We start from the raw sequence: 16667 nt of genomic DNA, 5'->3' as shown, positions 1-16667 counted from the left end.
AAAAACAGTCCTACCAATTTATACTTTTCCCCATATGCTCATGACATTTGGGTGTTACAAAGCTTATTGTAAGAAATTATTTTTAAGGTTTGCGTATTGTTGTATATACATACTACAGTGTATCCATTTTTTATTGTTAGACATTTAATAGAAATAATACTGCAGCATTCATACATGTGAATGTTGAATTGTTTGATTAGGTGAATTTTAACTAAAACATGCTTCTGGAAGAAGCCAATTTAAACATCTTTGTTTTTCTTCTCTGAAGGCATCCTTCAGCAGAAAGCCGTTTGACTATGGAGAAGTGGAATCAGTGGAAGATGATCCTGACGAAAGTCTGATGGAGGCGGAGGATCAGTCATCCATGAGTCTATTCAGTGATTACCCTGCCGGCAGTGTTAGTGATGCTAACGTATCTGGAGAGGGTCAAAGTACTATTGGTAAATACGCATTTACTGCTTGGGATTTCTTTTTCCCTTTGTATTGATTTGGCATTACGAAAGGCCTCAGAGATACCAATTTTTTGCCCATTTTATTTTCCCTTCTATAGTCTGCTGGGATTGGTTCCCTTCTGTGTACCTTAGATTTCTTTGATTTTGAATTGAATTTATTAGTTACCTGTGTTATTCTTCATCTAAGGAATTTAAAATAGATTATTTGGAAAACAAAGCAGGAGAGTGAAAACACCCCTGGGGCCATCGCTTTTTGGAATCAGCATCAACCGTTCACATGTTTTTTTTATGCCTTCATTTCCTTTTAACAACTGTGAGCATTTTTTTTTCATTAAGCTTTATTGGTAATTATACTTAAAAAAAATTTTTTTTAATGTTTATTTTTGAGAGAGAGCAAGAGAGAGAGAGAGAGAGATTTAGAGCAGGGGAGGGACAGAGAGAGAGGGAGACACACAATCTGAAGCACGATCCAGGCTCTGAACTGTTAGCAGAGAGCCCAATGCGGGGCTCAAACCCACGAACTGTGAGATATGACCTGAGCAGAAATCGGATGCTTAACTGACTGAGCCACCCAAGTGTCCCGATCATTGTACTTTTTAATGGCTTCATAATATCCAAATTAACATATGTACCATAACTCACGTGACCATTTTTTTTTTTTTTGTCAGAGTGTGGGTTCCTCTCTGTTTCGCTGTACTTGGCAGTGCTTCCGTGAATGTTTGTATAGATTATTTATTGATGACAGAATCCTAGAGTAACTTTTCATGAAGAATTTTGAAGCTTTTAGTGTTTAATCACTTTCACCATAATTTTGCTTTCCGTAGACTTTCATCCCTCTCTTTTTTTTTTTGTAGACTGGAAAATGTTTGAGTTAATGTTCAATATATGTGTGTTGTGTCCCTCTCTTAGTTTTAATAAGGGCTTTTTATTCAGGTGCCATGAATCCTTTAGCTGAAGAACATCTTTCAAAGCAAGATCTGCTTTTCCTCGACATGCTCAAGTTCTTGTGTATGTGTGTAACTACCGCTCAGACTAGTACCGTGTCATTCAGAGCAGCTGACATTCGGAGGAGGCTGTTAATGTTAATTGATTCCAGCATGCTGGACCCTGCTAAATCCCTCCACCTGCACATGGTGAGTTCAGGGAAAGTGACACACCTTCAGTTCTGTCTGATGTTGCTGGATAAATAGAGTAGAGTATATGGTACTTGTGATGGTTTGAAACTACTTCCTTGAGGAACAAATCTGATGCCAGTTATAAAAATGCTAGTTACCAAAAAATGCTGGTTATAAAAATATAAAAATCTGATGCCAGTTATAAAATAGACTTTTCCTTTTCATGTGCTGTGAAAAAATTTTAAGTGGATAGTGAAACATTAAAACTCGGTTGGACTTTGGACACATTTATTATTTTTAGTTATAATTAATTATTATAAATTACTTTAAAGTAGGCCAAGAAACACAGACTCCTGAGTAAAAATAATACATACCTTGTAGTTGAATTCTGAGTCTTGCCTTGACCTTATTTACATGTTGTAGATATTTTTAGATGTAATTTCAAGATGACAGTAAAGTAATGATACTACAAGAATTCCCATATTTCCTTCACACGCTTCCACAGGTAACATTTTACCACATCTGCCTGTTTAGTAATTCTCTATCCTTGCCTCGAATTGTCATGCGTTTTCAGTCTCTTTCAATCTGGAACAGTTCTGTAGTCTTTCCTTAGGACGTTAGTATTTTTGAATAGTATAGGCATTTGTCCCTCTCTTTTTTTCACTTGCATACACCACACAGTGCTCATCACAACAGTTGCCCTCCCAATACCCATCAGCCGTCTAGCCCATCCCCCTGCCCACCTCCCTTCCAGGAACCCTCAGTTTGGTTTTGGTTAAGAGTCTGTTTTATGGTTTGCCCCTCTCCCTGCCCCCCCATGTGTCTCTTCAAATCAGTATGTTTTTTAATGTTTCTTTATTTTGAGAGAGAGAGAGAGAGAGAGAGAGAGGGAGAGAATATGAATGGGGCAGGGGCAGAGAGAGAGAGAGAGAGAGAGAGAGAGAGATTCCCAAGCAGGCTCCACGCTCTTAGTGTGGAGCCCAGTGTAGGGTTCCACTCCACGAACCGTGAGATATGACCTGAACCGAAATCAAGAGTCAGACGCTCAACCGAGTCACCCAGGCGCCCCTCGAATCAGTATTTTTACATCCTTCAGGTAAATACCTAATAATGCAACCGTTAGGTCATAGGGTAGTTAGTTGTGTTCTTAACTTTTTGAGGAACCTCCATACTGTTTTCCAGAGTGACTCCACCAGTTTGCATTCCCACCAACAGTGTAAGAGGGTTCTGCTTTCTCCTTATGCTAGCCAATACCTGTTGTTTCCTCTGTTGTTAATTTTAGCCATTCTGACAGGTATCAGGTGGTATCTCATTGTGGTTTTGGTTTGTATTTCCCTGATGATGAGTGATGTTGAGCATCTTTTCATGTGTCTGTTAGCCATCTGGATGTCTTCTTTGGAAAAGTGTCTATTCATATCTTCTGCCCATTTCTTAACTGGATTATTTTTTGGGGGGGGTGTGTTGAGTTTGCTAAGTTTGCTGTAGATTTTGGATACTAACCCTTTATCCGATATGTCATTTACAAATACCTTCTTCCATTCCATAGGATGCCCTTTAGTTTTGTTGATGGTTTCCTTCACTGTGCAGAAGGTCTTTATTTTGATGAAGTCCCAGTGGTTCATTTTTGTTTTTGTTTCCCTTGCTTCTGGAGATGTGTCTAATAAGTTGCTGCCTGTGTTCTTCTGTAGGATTTTGATGTTCGTGTCTTACATTTAGGTCCTTCAACCATTTTGAATTTTTTTGTGTACGGTATAAGAAAGTGGTCCAGTTTTATTCTTCATGTTGCTGTCCAGTTTTCCCTACACATTTGCTGAAGAGACTGTCTTTTTTCCATTGAATATTATTTCCTGCTTTTTTGAAGATTAGTTGACCGTATAATTGTGGGTCCATTTCTGGGTTTTCTGTTCTGTTCCATTGACTTACGTGTCTGATTTTGTGCCAGTACCACACTTCCTGGATGACTACAGCTTTGTAGTATAGCTTGAAATCCAGAATCGTGATGACTCCGTTTTGTTTTTCTTTTTCAAGATTGCTTTGGCCATTTGGGGTCGTTGGTAGTTCCATACCAATTTTAGGATTGTTTGTTCTAGCTCTGTGAAAAATGCTGGTTGTATTTTGATAGGGATTGCATTAAATGTATGGATTGCATTGAATAGTATAGACTTTTTAATGATGTTTGTTCTTCCAATCCATAAGCTTGGAATGTTTTTCTGTTTCTTTGTGTCTTCTTCAATTTCTTTCATCAGTGTTTTATAGTTTTCGGACTATAGATCTTTTACCTCTTTGGTAGGTTTATTCCTAAGTATCTTAGGGTTTTTGGTACAATTATACATGGGTCGATTCCTTGATTTCTCTTTCTGCCGCTCCGTTATTGGTGTACAGAACTGCAACAGATATCTGCATTAAATTTGTATCCTGTGACTTCACTGAATTTGTGTATCAATTCTAGCATTTTTTGGTGGAGTCTTTCAGATTTTCTACATGGAATATCATGTTGTCTACAAATCTTGAGCGTTTGACTTCTTTGCCTATTTGGATGCTTTGTTTTTCTTGTTGTCTGATTGCTGAGACTCATACTTCCAGTCTTATGTTAAATAACAGTGGTGAGAGTGGACATCCCTGTCTTGGTCTTGACCGTAGAGGAAGAGCTCTCAGTTTTTCCCCATTGAGAACGTTAGCTGTGGGTCTTTCACATATGGCCTTTATGAATGTTGACATATGTTCCCTTTATCCCTACTTTGTTGAAGTTTTGTATCAAGAATGGATGTTGTACTTTGTCAAATACTTTTTTTTGCATCTATTGAGAGGATCATATGGTTTTTATCCTTTCTTTTATTAATGTGATGTATTACGTTGATTGATTTGCAAATACTGACCCTCCTTGCAGCCCAGGACTATGATCATGGTGAATGATTCTTTTAATGTACTATTTATTAGATTGGATTTGCTAGTAGTTTGTTGAGAATTTTTGCATCCATGTTCATCAGGGATATTAGTTTATAATTCTTTTTTTTATTGGAGTCTTTGGTTTTGGAATCAAGGTAATACTGGCCTTATAGAAGAGTTTGTAAGTTTCCTCCCATTTCTACTTTTTGGAACACTTTGAGAAGAAAATGTATTAACTGTTCTTTAAATGTTTGGTAGAATTTACCTGGGAAGCCATGTGGCCCTGGACTTTTGTTTGTTGAGAGATTTTTGATTACTGATTCAATTTCTTTGCTGGTTATGAGCCTGTTCAGATTTTCTATTTCTGTTTCAGTTTTGGTAGTTTGTATGTTTCTAGGAGTTTATCTGTTTCTTCCAGATTGCCTAAATTGTTACGTATCATTTTTCATATTACTCTCTTATAATCGTTTGTATTTCTGTGGTGTTCATTATAATCTCTTTCATTTGTGATTTTATTTATTTGGGTCCTTTCTTTTTTCTTTTTGGTAAGTCTAGCTAGGGGTTTATCAGTTTTATTAATTCTTTCAAAGAACCAGCTCCTAGTTTCATTGATCTGTTCTGGGTTTTTTGTTTGTTTGTTTCTATATTGTTTATTTCTTCTCTGATCTTTATTATTCCCTTCTGTTGGCTTTAGGCTAAAAGCATCAGAAGAAGGGAAATATAGCCACTTGTTCTTTAGAAACCCTCACTTTGGGTTTGTTTCCTGTTTCCCAATAAGTAGATACAGATTTGGGGTTTGTTTTCTTTGTTTTTTTGTTTTTTTTTGAGAATATTAAGAAAGGAATCCCTCTCCTGCCCTACCCCCATTAATCTGTCCACCTACCAATAGATATCTTCAGTTCCAGTCCAACATCATAGGATATGTTGTTTTCTCTGTCCATATTTCTAGCTACCTTTCCCAACAGTAAGGGACCTGGCTTCCCATTTAACTTCCATACAATTTACTTGGTTACTCAGTATTCTTATATGTTACTTAGCTCCTGACCATGTAAGTCATCTCCTTCGCCCCAGCACTACTGAACATTTAGGGAGAGCCTCTGGCCCAGCAAGTATGCTGGGTGAGTCCATGGGCATGTCCCTAGTCCCAGAAAATTGGCAAACATGCCTGTGTTTCTTCAGACCTGGGAAACATGCCAGGGGATTCCATAATTAGAACCTCTTATAGTCATGAAGTTTGAATCCTTGTGGAATCCTTGTCATGTTCCAGCTGTCATGAACAAGCTTGTTGATCCTCTGACCCCAGCAAATGTGCTCAGTTGAGCCTTGTGTGATCCCCTGGTTTTGACCCTGGCCAACACTCTAGTCAGGTCTCCAGCCCCGACCAGTGAGAAAGGCTCTGAGCTTTTCTTGAGGCTTTGGTGTTTAAAGTCAGTTCAAGATACTCTGTGACATCGTGCATGTAACTCTCAAAGCAAATATTTAAAATGGTCCAATTTAATCTTCTTTTATAATATCTGAGAAGGAGGAAGAAACATTTTTCTACATATGGATGATAGGAAAAAGTATCTTTGAATTTCTTACTATAGCTAGAAAATTGTTTGGCGGCTCTCAGAAACCGGCTGCCTAGTTACACCTGCCATTATTATACTTGGTAGTTGTTGAGTGGCCCTTGGTATCCCCAGTACCATAGAGAACCCTACAAGGTTGCCTTTAGGAAGAGAAGCCAGTGTATTTGCCTTTTCCCTGCCCACCACTATGTCTCTTGTCCAAAATTCCATAGAACAGTTTTGAACCATTGAAGTCTTATCCCGAAGCATTATTTTTGGAGGATAGGAACATAATAATCATTTCAGATTCTTGCGCAGGCTTTTAACCCCAGCAGTGATTACAACTATCTATTTACTGAATTCCTACAATACATGCTAGACATTTACATTCATTTCCTTTAATCCTCAGTAATCTGGCCATGTAAGTGCCCTGTCCGCATTTTACAGGTGAGAGTACAAGGCCCTGATGACAAGGCACGTTTTTTAACCATGCAAGTAATAGGTTGTAGTGCTGGGATTTGAGTCCAGCTCTGTTTGACTTCAGACCCTTTTTGTTACTATACTGCCTCTTTTACAAATTCACTGGTCTTGTGTGTGTATTTGTGTGTGCACACGTGTGCATGCATTAATGTGTGAATTTATTGTTACATATGTATACTTATTTAAGCAAATGACCTATAGAAAAAAAATGATTTAACCCTCTCAACTTTCTTAGTATCTAGTGCTCTTAAAGGAGCTTCCTGGAGAAGAACATCCTTTGCCGATGGAAGAGGTTGTTGAACTCCTAAAGCCACTATCGTAAGAAATTAAAACCATGTGTTATGTTCACTTTAAATTTATAAACTAACTGGTGTGTTGTGCTGTACTTATAAAGTTAAATTTTTTCCACTACAGCAACGTGTGTTCTTTGTATCGCCGTGACCAGGATGTTTGCAAAACAGTTTTAAACCACGTCGTTCGTATAGTGATGAACCTGTGTCAAGGCAGTGTGGATGCTGAAAACACAAGGGATGCTCAAGGGCAGTTTCTGACAGTGATCGGAGCGTTCTGGTAGGTGCAGAGTATTTTGTGGCGTTCTTAACTTTCTTTTACTACTCTGGATGCAATTGTTAACTTTGTCTTTCTGCATTAGTGATTTGTTCGAATCCTTGAATGTGAGTATATACATCTTTTAACAATAGCAGAATGTAATTTCTGTTTCCTTCCTTGATTGCTTGAAGAACAGTGAACACATTGGCCTTGTCACCAGTGTATGCATGTAGTCACAGCGTGACGTGACACGAGGCAAGTTTTACCATATTTACAGAGGAGCACATCTTTAGAGCCCTCCTCCCACTTGATTTGTAAGGATTTCTGAATCAGTGTAGAGTGTGGTTTTGAAATCTTTGATATAAAAAGTTTTACAAATGTTTTCTTTTAAAGCAAGTTTATAATTTACATGGTTCACTGAAGTATGATAGCCCCCAGATGAGGCATGATCATAGAAAACAAATAAGGTACATTAAAATGAACTCCTTTTCAAACTAACTTTTTTTATTTGGAGTTTTTTGGAAGCTGAGAATATTGGCCTATGAGAATTACAGAATGAGAATTAAATTTAGTATGAAAAGAAATTTTGGAAGAAACCTAGAATAAGTATGATACTCAATGATATATTTTGACTGAGCTTTTAGTGGAATAATTATTTGACTTTGAAACACTTACTTTATTTCAGGCACTTAGCAAAGGAGGGGAAATGCACATTCTCTGTAAGAATGGCACTAGTAAAATGCCTTAAAACTTTGCTTGAGGTGAGTTATTCCACATCAATTATTAGTAAGGTCTCTATTGAAATTTTTAAAGTAGGCTTTGTTTCTGTTTGTTGGTCAATAATTTTTGTCTTAGTATTTCATATTTAACCTTAGTTCTTTTCCCATAGGCTGATCCTTATTCAAAATGGGCTATTCTTAATGTGATGGGCAAAGAGTTTCCTGTGAATGAAGTCTTTCCACATTTTCTTGCTGATAATCATCATCAAGTTAGCATGTTGGCCGCAGAGTCCATCAATAGGTAATAGGTCCTATATTCATGACGTGTCTAGAATGCTGCAGATCGCAGTGTCTCGTCTGGCACAGTAGTGGGTCACTAGTTGTGATATTGAAAGTAGGTAGCACTTACTGGGCATATACTGTAGGCCTGGCATTTATGTTTTTTCTTAATTCTGACACTTTTATCACTTAGATACTATTATTTTCTCCATTTTGTGAGTGAAAAGTGTGGCTCAGTGAGAGAAAGTAACTTGCTCCGTGCCATACAGCTAGTAAGTGGTTGAGTTGAATAAGATGTGTCTTTAACCACTTCCAGAAGGTATTGAATGTTTGGATGTCACTGTGACTTTTATATGCGTTTATAAAATGAAGATTGGGACATTTCATTTTGTGGTAATTACGATTATATTTATTCTGGTGAACATGCAGTCAGGCACTGGAGTGATTCTATCATGTAGACCTGTTTTATGTTTGAGTACTTAAAGGAGCAACTGTAATTTTTTAGGACTGCATGTTTTTGTCAGGTCGTTCAGCATTCTTGAACGCTTGAAATGTTATGTTCTAACACATCTACCTGAAATATAAGCTGCTTAAATGGGCTCAGATTTCATTAGTTTTTTGAAACAAGACCCAGTATGTTAGTGTGTGTCACATAGTGATTTATGTGTGTCTGATAATATACTTTGGAAAGTTGTATTTAAGGTAAATTATTTCACTTTTTACTTTTTTTTTTTTTTTTTTTTAAGATTATTCCAGGATATGAAGCACGGAGGTTCTTCCACATTATTGAAAGCACTTCCTTTGAAGCTTCAGCAAACAGCTTTTGAAAATGCATACTCGAAAGCTCAGGAAGGAATGAGAGAAGTAGTAATTTTAATACTTGCTAGTATCATACACTTCTTATAAATATGGTATATACTACTTTACCAAGTGTGGTCTCAGACGACATCCGCGGGTTTACTAAAACAACTGTATGAGTTAATTGAAATTACCTTATTATAGGTTAGACTTGGTCCAATAATGGCAATTTCTTTTGATTCAACTTAGATGTACTATTTTTTGTGGGAAGAACAAAATCTATTGAGTGTAAATGGCTTCCTTTTTCATTAAAATTTTAATTGAGGGGTGCCTGGTTAGCTCAGTTAAGTGTCTGACTCTTGGTTTCGGCTCAGGTCGTGATCTCATGGTTCGTGAGTTTGAGTCCCGCATCAGGCTCTGCGCGGACAGTGTGGAGCCTGCTTAGGATACCCTCTCTCTTTCTCTCTGTCTCTGTCTCTCTCTCTTTCTGCCCCTCCCCCACTCACACTGTGTCTGTCTCTCTCAAAATAAATAAAAATAAACTTAAAAAAAAAATTTTTTTTAAGTTGAAGTATCGTTAACGTACAATGTTATATTAGTTTCACGTGTATAACATGATAATTTCACAATTCTGTACATTACCCAGTGCTTACGATAGACGTAGTCACCATACTATAAACGTAGTCACCATACAGCATTGTTACATTATTATTGAGTATATTCCCTGTGCTGTATTTTTCATCCCTGTGACTTATTTTATAGATGGAAGTTTGTACCTCTTAATCTCCATTCTCTCTTTCACCCATTCCTCCACCCACCTCCCCTCTGATAATCACCACTTCTCTGTATTTAAAAGTCTGATTTTTTTTTGTTCACTTGAAGTGAAATCCTATGGTGTTTGTGTTTCTTTGGTTTATTTCACTTAGCATAATACCGTCTGTGTCCATCCACATTGTTGCAGAAGTCAAGATCTCATTCTTTTTTGTGGCTGAGTCATATTCTGTTGCACCCATCTGCGCACTCATCCTCCATATATTCTTTATCCATTCATTTGTCAGTGGACACTTGGGTTACTTCCATCACTTGGATATTGTGAATAATGCATAGGGGTGCATATATCTTTTAAATTAGTGTTTTTGTTTCTTTGAGTGAGTACCCAGTAGTGAAATTATTGGATCATAAGGGATTCCTATTTTTAATTTTTTAAAGAACCTTATGCTGTTTTCCACATTGGCTTTACCATTTTATATTCCCACCAACAGTGCACAGGGTTCCTTTTCTCCACATCCTCACTAACACTTGTTATTTCTGATTTTCTTGATAGCAACCATTCTGACAGGTGTGAGGTAATAGCTCATTGTGGTTTTGGTTTGTATTTCCGTGATGAATGATGTTGAGCATCTTTTCATGTGTCTGTTGGCCATCTCGATGTCTTCTTTGGAAAAATGTGTGTTTAGGTACTCTGCTCATCTTTTAATCAAATTTTTCTTTAGGTGTTAAATTGTAGAAGTTCTTTATATATTTTGGATGTTAATTCCTTATCAGATATATCACTTACAAATATCTCTTTCCTTTCCGTTTTGTTGATGGTTTCCTTTGGTGGGCAAAACATATTTATTTTGGTGTTCTCCCAATAGTTTATTTTTGCTTTAGTTTTATTTGCCTGAATTGATACACAGAAAACTGTTGCTAAGGTCAGTGTCCAAGAGAATACTGCCTATGTTTTCTTTTAGGAATTTTGTGGTTTCAGGTCTCACATTTAGACTTTTCATCCATTTTGAGTTTATTTTTGTGTATGGAGTTAGTGGCCCAGTTTTATTATTGGCATGTAGCTGTCCAGTTTTCCCAGCACCATTTTATTTATTTATTTATTTATTTATTTATTTATTTATTTATTTATTTATTTAAAAAAAATTTTTTAACGTTTATTTATTTTTGAGACAGAGAGCATGAACGGGGGAGGGGCAGAGAGAGAGGGAGACACAGAATCCGAAGCAGGCTCCAGGCTCTGAGCCATCAGCCCTTAGCCCGACGTGGGGCTCGAACTCGTGGACCGCGAGATCGTGACCTGAGCTGAAGTCGGACGCTTAACCGACTGAGCCACCCAGGCGCCCCAGCACCATTTTATTGAAGTTACTGTTTGTTTCGCATTGTATATTCTTGCCTCCTATGTCATAGACTCACCATGTAAGTGTAGGTTTATTTCTGGCCTCTCTCTTCTGTTACATTGATTGTGTATCTTTTTTTATGCCAGTACCATACTGCTTTGATTACTGTGATTGTGATACCTCTGGTTTTGTTCTTTTTCAAGACTGTTTTGGCTATTCAGAGTCTTTTCTGGTCCCATACAAGCTTTGTAAGATTATTTGTTCCAGTTCTGTGAAAAATACTGTTGGTATTTTGATAGGGATTGCATTGAATCTGTAGATTGTTTTGAGTAGTATGGACGTTTTGATAATATTAATTCTTCCAATATGAGACCATGACATATATTTCCATTTTTCTGTGTCATTTTCAGTTTCTTTCATTAATACCTTATTTTTTCAGAGTATAGGTCTTTTACCTCCTTGGTTAAATTTACTCCTAGGTATTTTATTCTTTTTGGTATAATTGTAAATGGCATTGTTTTCTTAGTTTCTCTTTCTGCTACTTCGTTACTAGTGTATAAAAAACTGCGACAGATTTCTGTGTGTTAATTTTGTGTCCTGCAACAGCATACTGAATTCATTTATGAGTTCTAATGGTTTTTTGATGGAGTCTTTAGGGTTTTCTTTTTTTTTTTTAGTTTATTTATTTTGAGAGAACACAAGCAGGGGAGGGGCAGAGAGAAGGAGAGACAGAACCCCAAGCAGGATCTGCACTGTCAGCGCAGAGCCCGATGCGGGGCTTGAACCCACAAACCACAAGATCATGACCCGAGCTGAGATCAAGAGTCAGACGCTTAACTGACTGAGCCACCCAGGCGCTCCGTAGGGTTTTCTATGTGTAGTATCATTTCATCTGCAAATAGTGGCAGTTTCACTTCTTCCTTACCAATTTAGATGCCTTTTATTTCATGTCTGGTTGCTGTAGTTAGGGCTTCCAGTATTGTGTTGAGTAAAAATGGTGACAGTGGACACCTTTTATTTGTGCCTGCTCTTAAAGTAAATGCTTTTAGTTTTTCACCATTGAGTATAATGTTAGCTGCGGGTTTTTCACATATGGCTTTTATCATGTTGAGCTTTGTTTCCCCTAAACCCTCTTTGTTCGGAGAGTGTTTATCATGAAAGATGTTGTATTTTGTTAAAATTTTTTTAATCTATTGAGGGGATCATATGGTTTTTATTTTTCCTCTTGTTAATATGATGTATCACATTGATTGACTTGTGAATATTGAACCATCCTTGCATCCCTGAAATAAATACCCTTGACTGCAGCGAATGGTCTTTTTGATGTATTGTTGAATTTAGTTTGGTATTATTTTGTTGGGGATTTCTGCATCTGCATTCATCAGGGATATTGGCCCTTAGTTCTCTATTTTGTCTGTCTGCCTGGTTTTGGTATCAGGGCCTTATAGAACAAATTTGGAAGTTTTCCTTTCTCTTCTCATTTTTGGAGTAGTTTGAGAAGAATAAATATTACCTCTTCTTTAAATGTCTGGTAGAATTCACCTGTGAAGCCATCTGGTTTTGGATGTGTTTGTTGGGAGATTTTTGATTACCAATTCAATTTCTTTACTAGTAATCTATTCAAATTTTCTATTTCTTCCTGATTTAGTTTTGGAACTTTATGTGTCTAGAAATTTACCCATCTGTTCTTGATTGTCCAATTTGTTGGCATATAATGTTTCATAGTATTCTCTTATTCTTTGTATTTTTGTGGTATCAGTTGCTATTTCTCCTCTTTCATTCCGATTTTATTTGAGTCCCCTTTTTTTTCTTGATGAATCTGGTTAAAGGTTTATCAATTTTGTTGATCTTTTCAAAGAACCAGCCCTTGGCTTCCTTCATCTTTTCTGTTTTTGTTGTTGTCTCTTTTCTTTATTTCCTTTCTAATCTTTATTTCCTTCCTTCCACCAGCTTTGGCCTTTGCTTTTTCTTTTTCTAGTTCTGTTAGGTGTAAAGTTAGGTTGTTTTCTTGAGAGTTTTGTTGTTTCTTGAGGTATTGCTATAAACTTCACTCTTAGAACTGCTTTTGCTACATCCCAAAGATTTTGGATCATTGTGTTTTCATTTTCATTTGTTTCCATGTATATTTTTATTTCCTCTTTGATTTCTTTATTTACCCATTGGGTGTTCAGTAGCATGTTGTTTAGACTGCGTGCATTTGTGGTTTTGTCAGGATTTTTAAATTGATTTATACCATTGTGTTCGGAAAAGCTGCTTGATGTGATTTCTGTCTTCTTAAAATATTTCTTGTAAGATCTGGTTAAAAACCAATTTGGAGAAAGGTGATGGTAGGAAGAAATGGATTGAAAAGCATTTCATGAGATCAACTTATGTTGGTGTTCTTTAGGGAGCCTGATGATTCTTATATTTCTTTGTAGAATAATATTTTTCTTAAATGGCAAAATTATCTGACTGTTAGAATTTATTCACTTATTTATGCCTTGATATGTTTGTGAAAAGTATATGAGGTGGTTAATCAAATACTATCTAGTCGGTGATAACACAAAAGGACAGTTTTTGGACAGTTGGGTGAAAGAATGTGAATTTCAGAAAAAGTTTCAATAGATTGGAAAAATGAATGTGAATAATATAAGATTTAATAGAGATGTATATGGTACATTTTAAAATTAGCCTGTCTTAAGCAAAAAGGGAAAATACTGACTTGATAGAAATTCATTTGTAACAAGTCCTAACAAGTTTTACTCTTGAGAGCACTGTATGAATCCCATTGCAATAGTTATCAAAAGAAACAAATTCTGCCTTAGATGTCATTAATAGAAGCTTACTGTCACAAACAAGCTGATAAAAAGAATCTGGACTCATGTATACATTATAGAAAGCAGCTTGTATTTTGGGTTGGGTTCTGAGTAGAGGTAGATTTTTAACTAGGATGTTAGAGTCTGTAGATCCTGTCTCTCCTAAGGAGTTGGTGAAGGAGCTGACTTAGTGGGAACCTCATAGCTATTTTCAAACATGTCAATGATGGCCATTTAGTAAAGGCTCTTTCTTTTCCTTGTTCCAAAAAACCAGAAGTAGGATCAATGGGTAGGAGAGTTTTCTAAATGTGAAGAGAAACTTTTTTTTTAAGATTTTATTTTTTAATTTTTTTAAATGTTTATTTATTTTTGACAGAGAGAAAGACAGAGTGTGAGTGGGCGAGGGACAGACAGAGGGAGACACAGAATCTGAAGCAGGCTCTAGGCTCTGAGCTGTCAGCACAGAGCTTGACCCGGGGCTTGAAGTCGCGAACCACGAGATCATGACCTGAGCCAAAGTCAGACGCTTAACCAGCTGAGCCACCCAGGCGCCCCATTTATGATTTTATTTTTAAGTAACCTCTTTACCGATTGTGGGGCTCAAACTCACAAGTCTGAGATCAAGAATCTCATGCTCTACCTACTGAACCAGCCAGGTGCCTGAGAAGCTTTTATCAATTATAGCTAGTCAAAAAATGTTCACATCTGTTGGGATAATTATAATGATGGGTCATTAAACTAGAAGCATGTGTCATTCTGTCTAGTTGCATGATTTTATTTTTACCTTTTTTTTTTTTTTTGAGAGAGAGAAAGAGCACACATGCCCATGCACGCATGCAAGTGGGACAGGGGCAGAGGGAGAGAGACAGAATCTCAAGCAGGCTCCCTGCCCAGTGCAGAGCCTGTCCTGAGGCTTGAGATCATGACTGCGAGATCATGACCTGAGCTAAAATCAAGAGTTGGACGCTTAACAAACTGAGCTACTCGGGCGCCCCCATTTTTACTTTTGACAGTACACGTGACTGTATGTTTTGCAGTACAAAGTGCTGTCTATGAAATTATGATAATAAAAACATCTCAGGATGTATACTTTGTAATTGAAAAGGAGCTTTTAATTATTCTCCCCTACTTGGATTTTTTTTTTTATTTAAGTTTTTGTTTTAATTCTAGTCAGTTAGCCTACAGTGTTATACTAGCTTCAGGTGTACAATGTGGTGATTCAGCATTTCCTTACATCACCTGTGCTCATCACAAGAGCACCCTTCATCCCCATCACCTGTTTACCCTCTACCCCACCCCTGCACCTGCCTCTCTGGTGACCATCAGGTTGCCCTTGTTGCAATTTCTTTCTTGTTTTTCTTTAAATTGCTTTATACCTCACTGAAATGTTTGTGAATTCTTTCCCTAAGGTATTATCAGAAACAGTTTTTGCACTCTGGAAACTTTGATATTTTCTCGTATCTCTGCTCTTGGCTCCATCACTCTAGGGTTTAAAATTGCTCACTGGCGGGGGCCTGGGTGGCTCAGTCGGTTAAGCGGCCGACTTCGGCTCAGGTCATGATTTTGCAGTCCGTGAGTTCGAGCCCCACGTCGCTGTGTGCTGACAGCTCAGAGCCTGGAGCCTGTTTCAGATTCTGTGTCTCCCTCTCACTGACCCTCCCCTGTTCGAGCTCTGTCCTCTGTCTCAAAAATAAATAAATGTTAAAAAAAAAATTTTTTTTAATAAAAATAAAAAAATAAAATTTCTCACTGGCTGCTTAGACGTTATAATGGTGAACATTGATTTTAGCCTGATTGGTTTATTTGTAATGTTTGTGTACTCATATGACATCATTGTTTTTAAAATTCCGTTGCAGGCCCACAGAGCTGAGAACGCTGAACTCGTAGATGAGGTTTATAACAGAAAATCTGTCCTGCTGATGACGATGGCTGTGATTTTATGCTGCAGCCCCGTCTGTGAGAAACAGGCTTTGTTTGCCCTGTGCAAGGCTATGAAAGAGAGTGGATTAGAACCTCACCTCATTAAAAAGGTACATGTGGATGAATACTTTTTATTATCTTCCTTGGGTAACTTTTAAATAATTTAAAAAGTGTAAACTTATTTTAAAGTGCCTCTTGGAGACCGTTTTATTTTTTAGATCTGGAATATTGGAAAGTAGTAACTCTTTTTTTTTTTAATTTTTTTTTTTTTTTTCAACGTTTATTTATTTTTGGGACAGAGAGAGACAGAGCATGAACGGGGGAGGGGCAGAGAGAGAGGGAGACACAGAATCGGAAACAGGCTCCAGGCTCTGAGCCATCAGCCCAGAGCCTGACGCGGGGCTCGAACTCACGGACCGCGAGATCGTGACCTGGCTGAAGTCGGACGCTTAACCGACTGCGTCACCCAGGCGCCCCAGAAAGTAGTAACTCTTTAGCGTATGTTTATTTGTATGTGGTATCATTTATTTTTTACCTCCAGCGTGTCACGGGGTGTTCATTGAACTGATAGGGATCAGTGACCTTTCATCAGGCAGACCAGGCCCTCTGCAATTGCTTTTATTGAGGGAGACCCATAGAGAAAAGAGCAGTAGCAGGTGTTTTGCCTGGAGTTCTGGGTCATGACCTTGGGATCTAGCAGGGCTAGAAGTCAAATCATAGAGCTGTGACACTTTTAAAGTTGCAAGACTGGGAAAGGAACACTAGAGTCCATTTGTGCAATCACATCAGCACATTGTTGTTGAATGTTTGCCTCTGCCCCGTTCCACCACCTCACCTCCATGGTTTGGAAAGTTCCATGCCTTTCCATCATAGATATTCATGCGATGAACCAGTGATAGACCAGTGGCCTGACAGACCATTCAGGATTCTACCAGCATGGTCTCCATGGACCCTTAAAGTAGGCCAGCCTGTAGGTAATCAATCTTAGACCAGTTAACCTTTTAACATTTACTGACTGG

General features: G+C 37.6%; 1 protein-coding gene across 9 annotated transcripts in view; it reads left to right on the top strand.

Moving 5' to 3' along the window:
• The window catches only part of ATM (ATM serine/threonine kinase), a 133117-nt gene that overhangs the window by 38847 nt on the left and 77603 nt on the right, over positions 1 to 16667 (top strand). For 8 of the 9 annotated variants that reach the window (XM_086679204.1, XM_086679203.1, XM_086679206.1 and 5 more), the window contains 8 exons: positions 269 to 440; positions 1386 to 1585; positions 6716 to 6798; positions 6895 to 7050; positions 7715 to 7790; positions 7919 to 8049; positions 8774 to 8894; positions 15585 to 15758. In XM_086679204.1, coding sequence (XP_086535330.1) covers positions 269 to 440; positions 1386 to 1585; positions 6716 to 6798; positions 6895 to 7050; positions 7715 to 7790; positions 7919 to 8049; positions 8774 to 8894; positions 15585 to 15758 — 1113 coding nt within the window. The remainder of the gene's footprint in view (positions 1 to 268; positions 441 to 1385; positions 1586 to 6715; positions 6799 to 6894; positions 7051 to 7714; positions 7791 to 7918; positions 8050 to 8773; positions 8895 to 15584; positions 15759 to 16667) is intronic. The other variant, XM_086679207.1, reaches the window with a different exon arrangement.

The sequence above is a fragment of the Puma concolor genome, chromosome D1, assembly GCF_028749965.1.
Source record: "Puma concolor isolate L17-30 chromosome D1, mPumCon1.1.hap2, whole genome shotgun sequence".
Taxonomy (NCBI): domain Eukaryota; kingdom Metazoa; phylum Chordata; class Mammalia; order Carnivora; family Felidae; genus Puma; species Puma concolor.
Note: the sequence above shows the minus strand (reverse complement) of the source record. Positions and strands in the feature narration are given on the sequence as shown.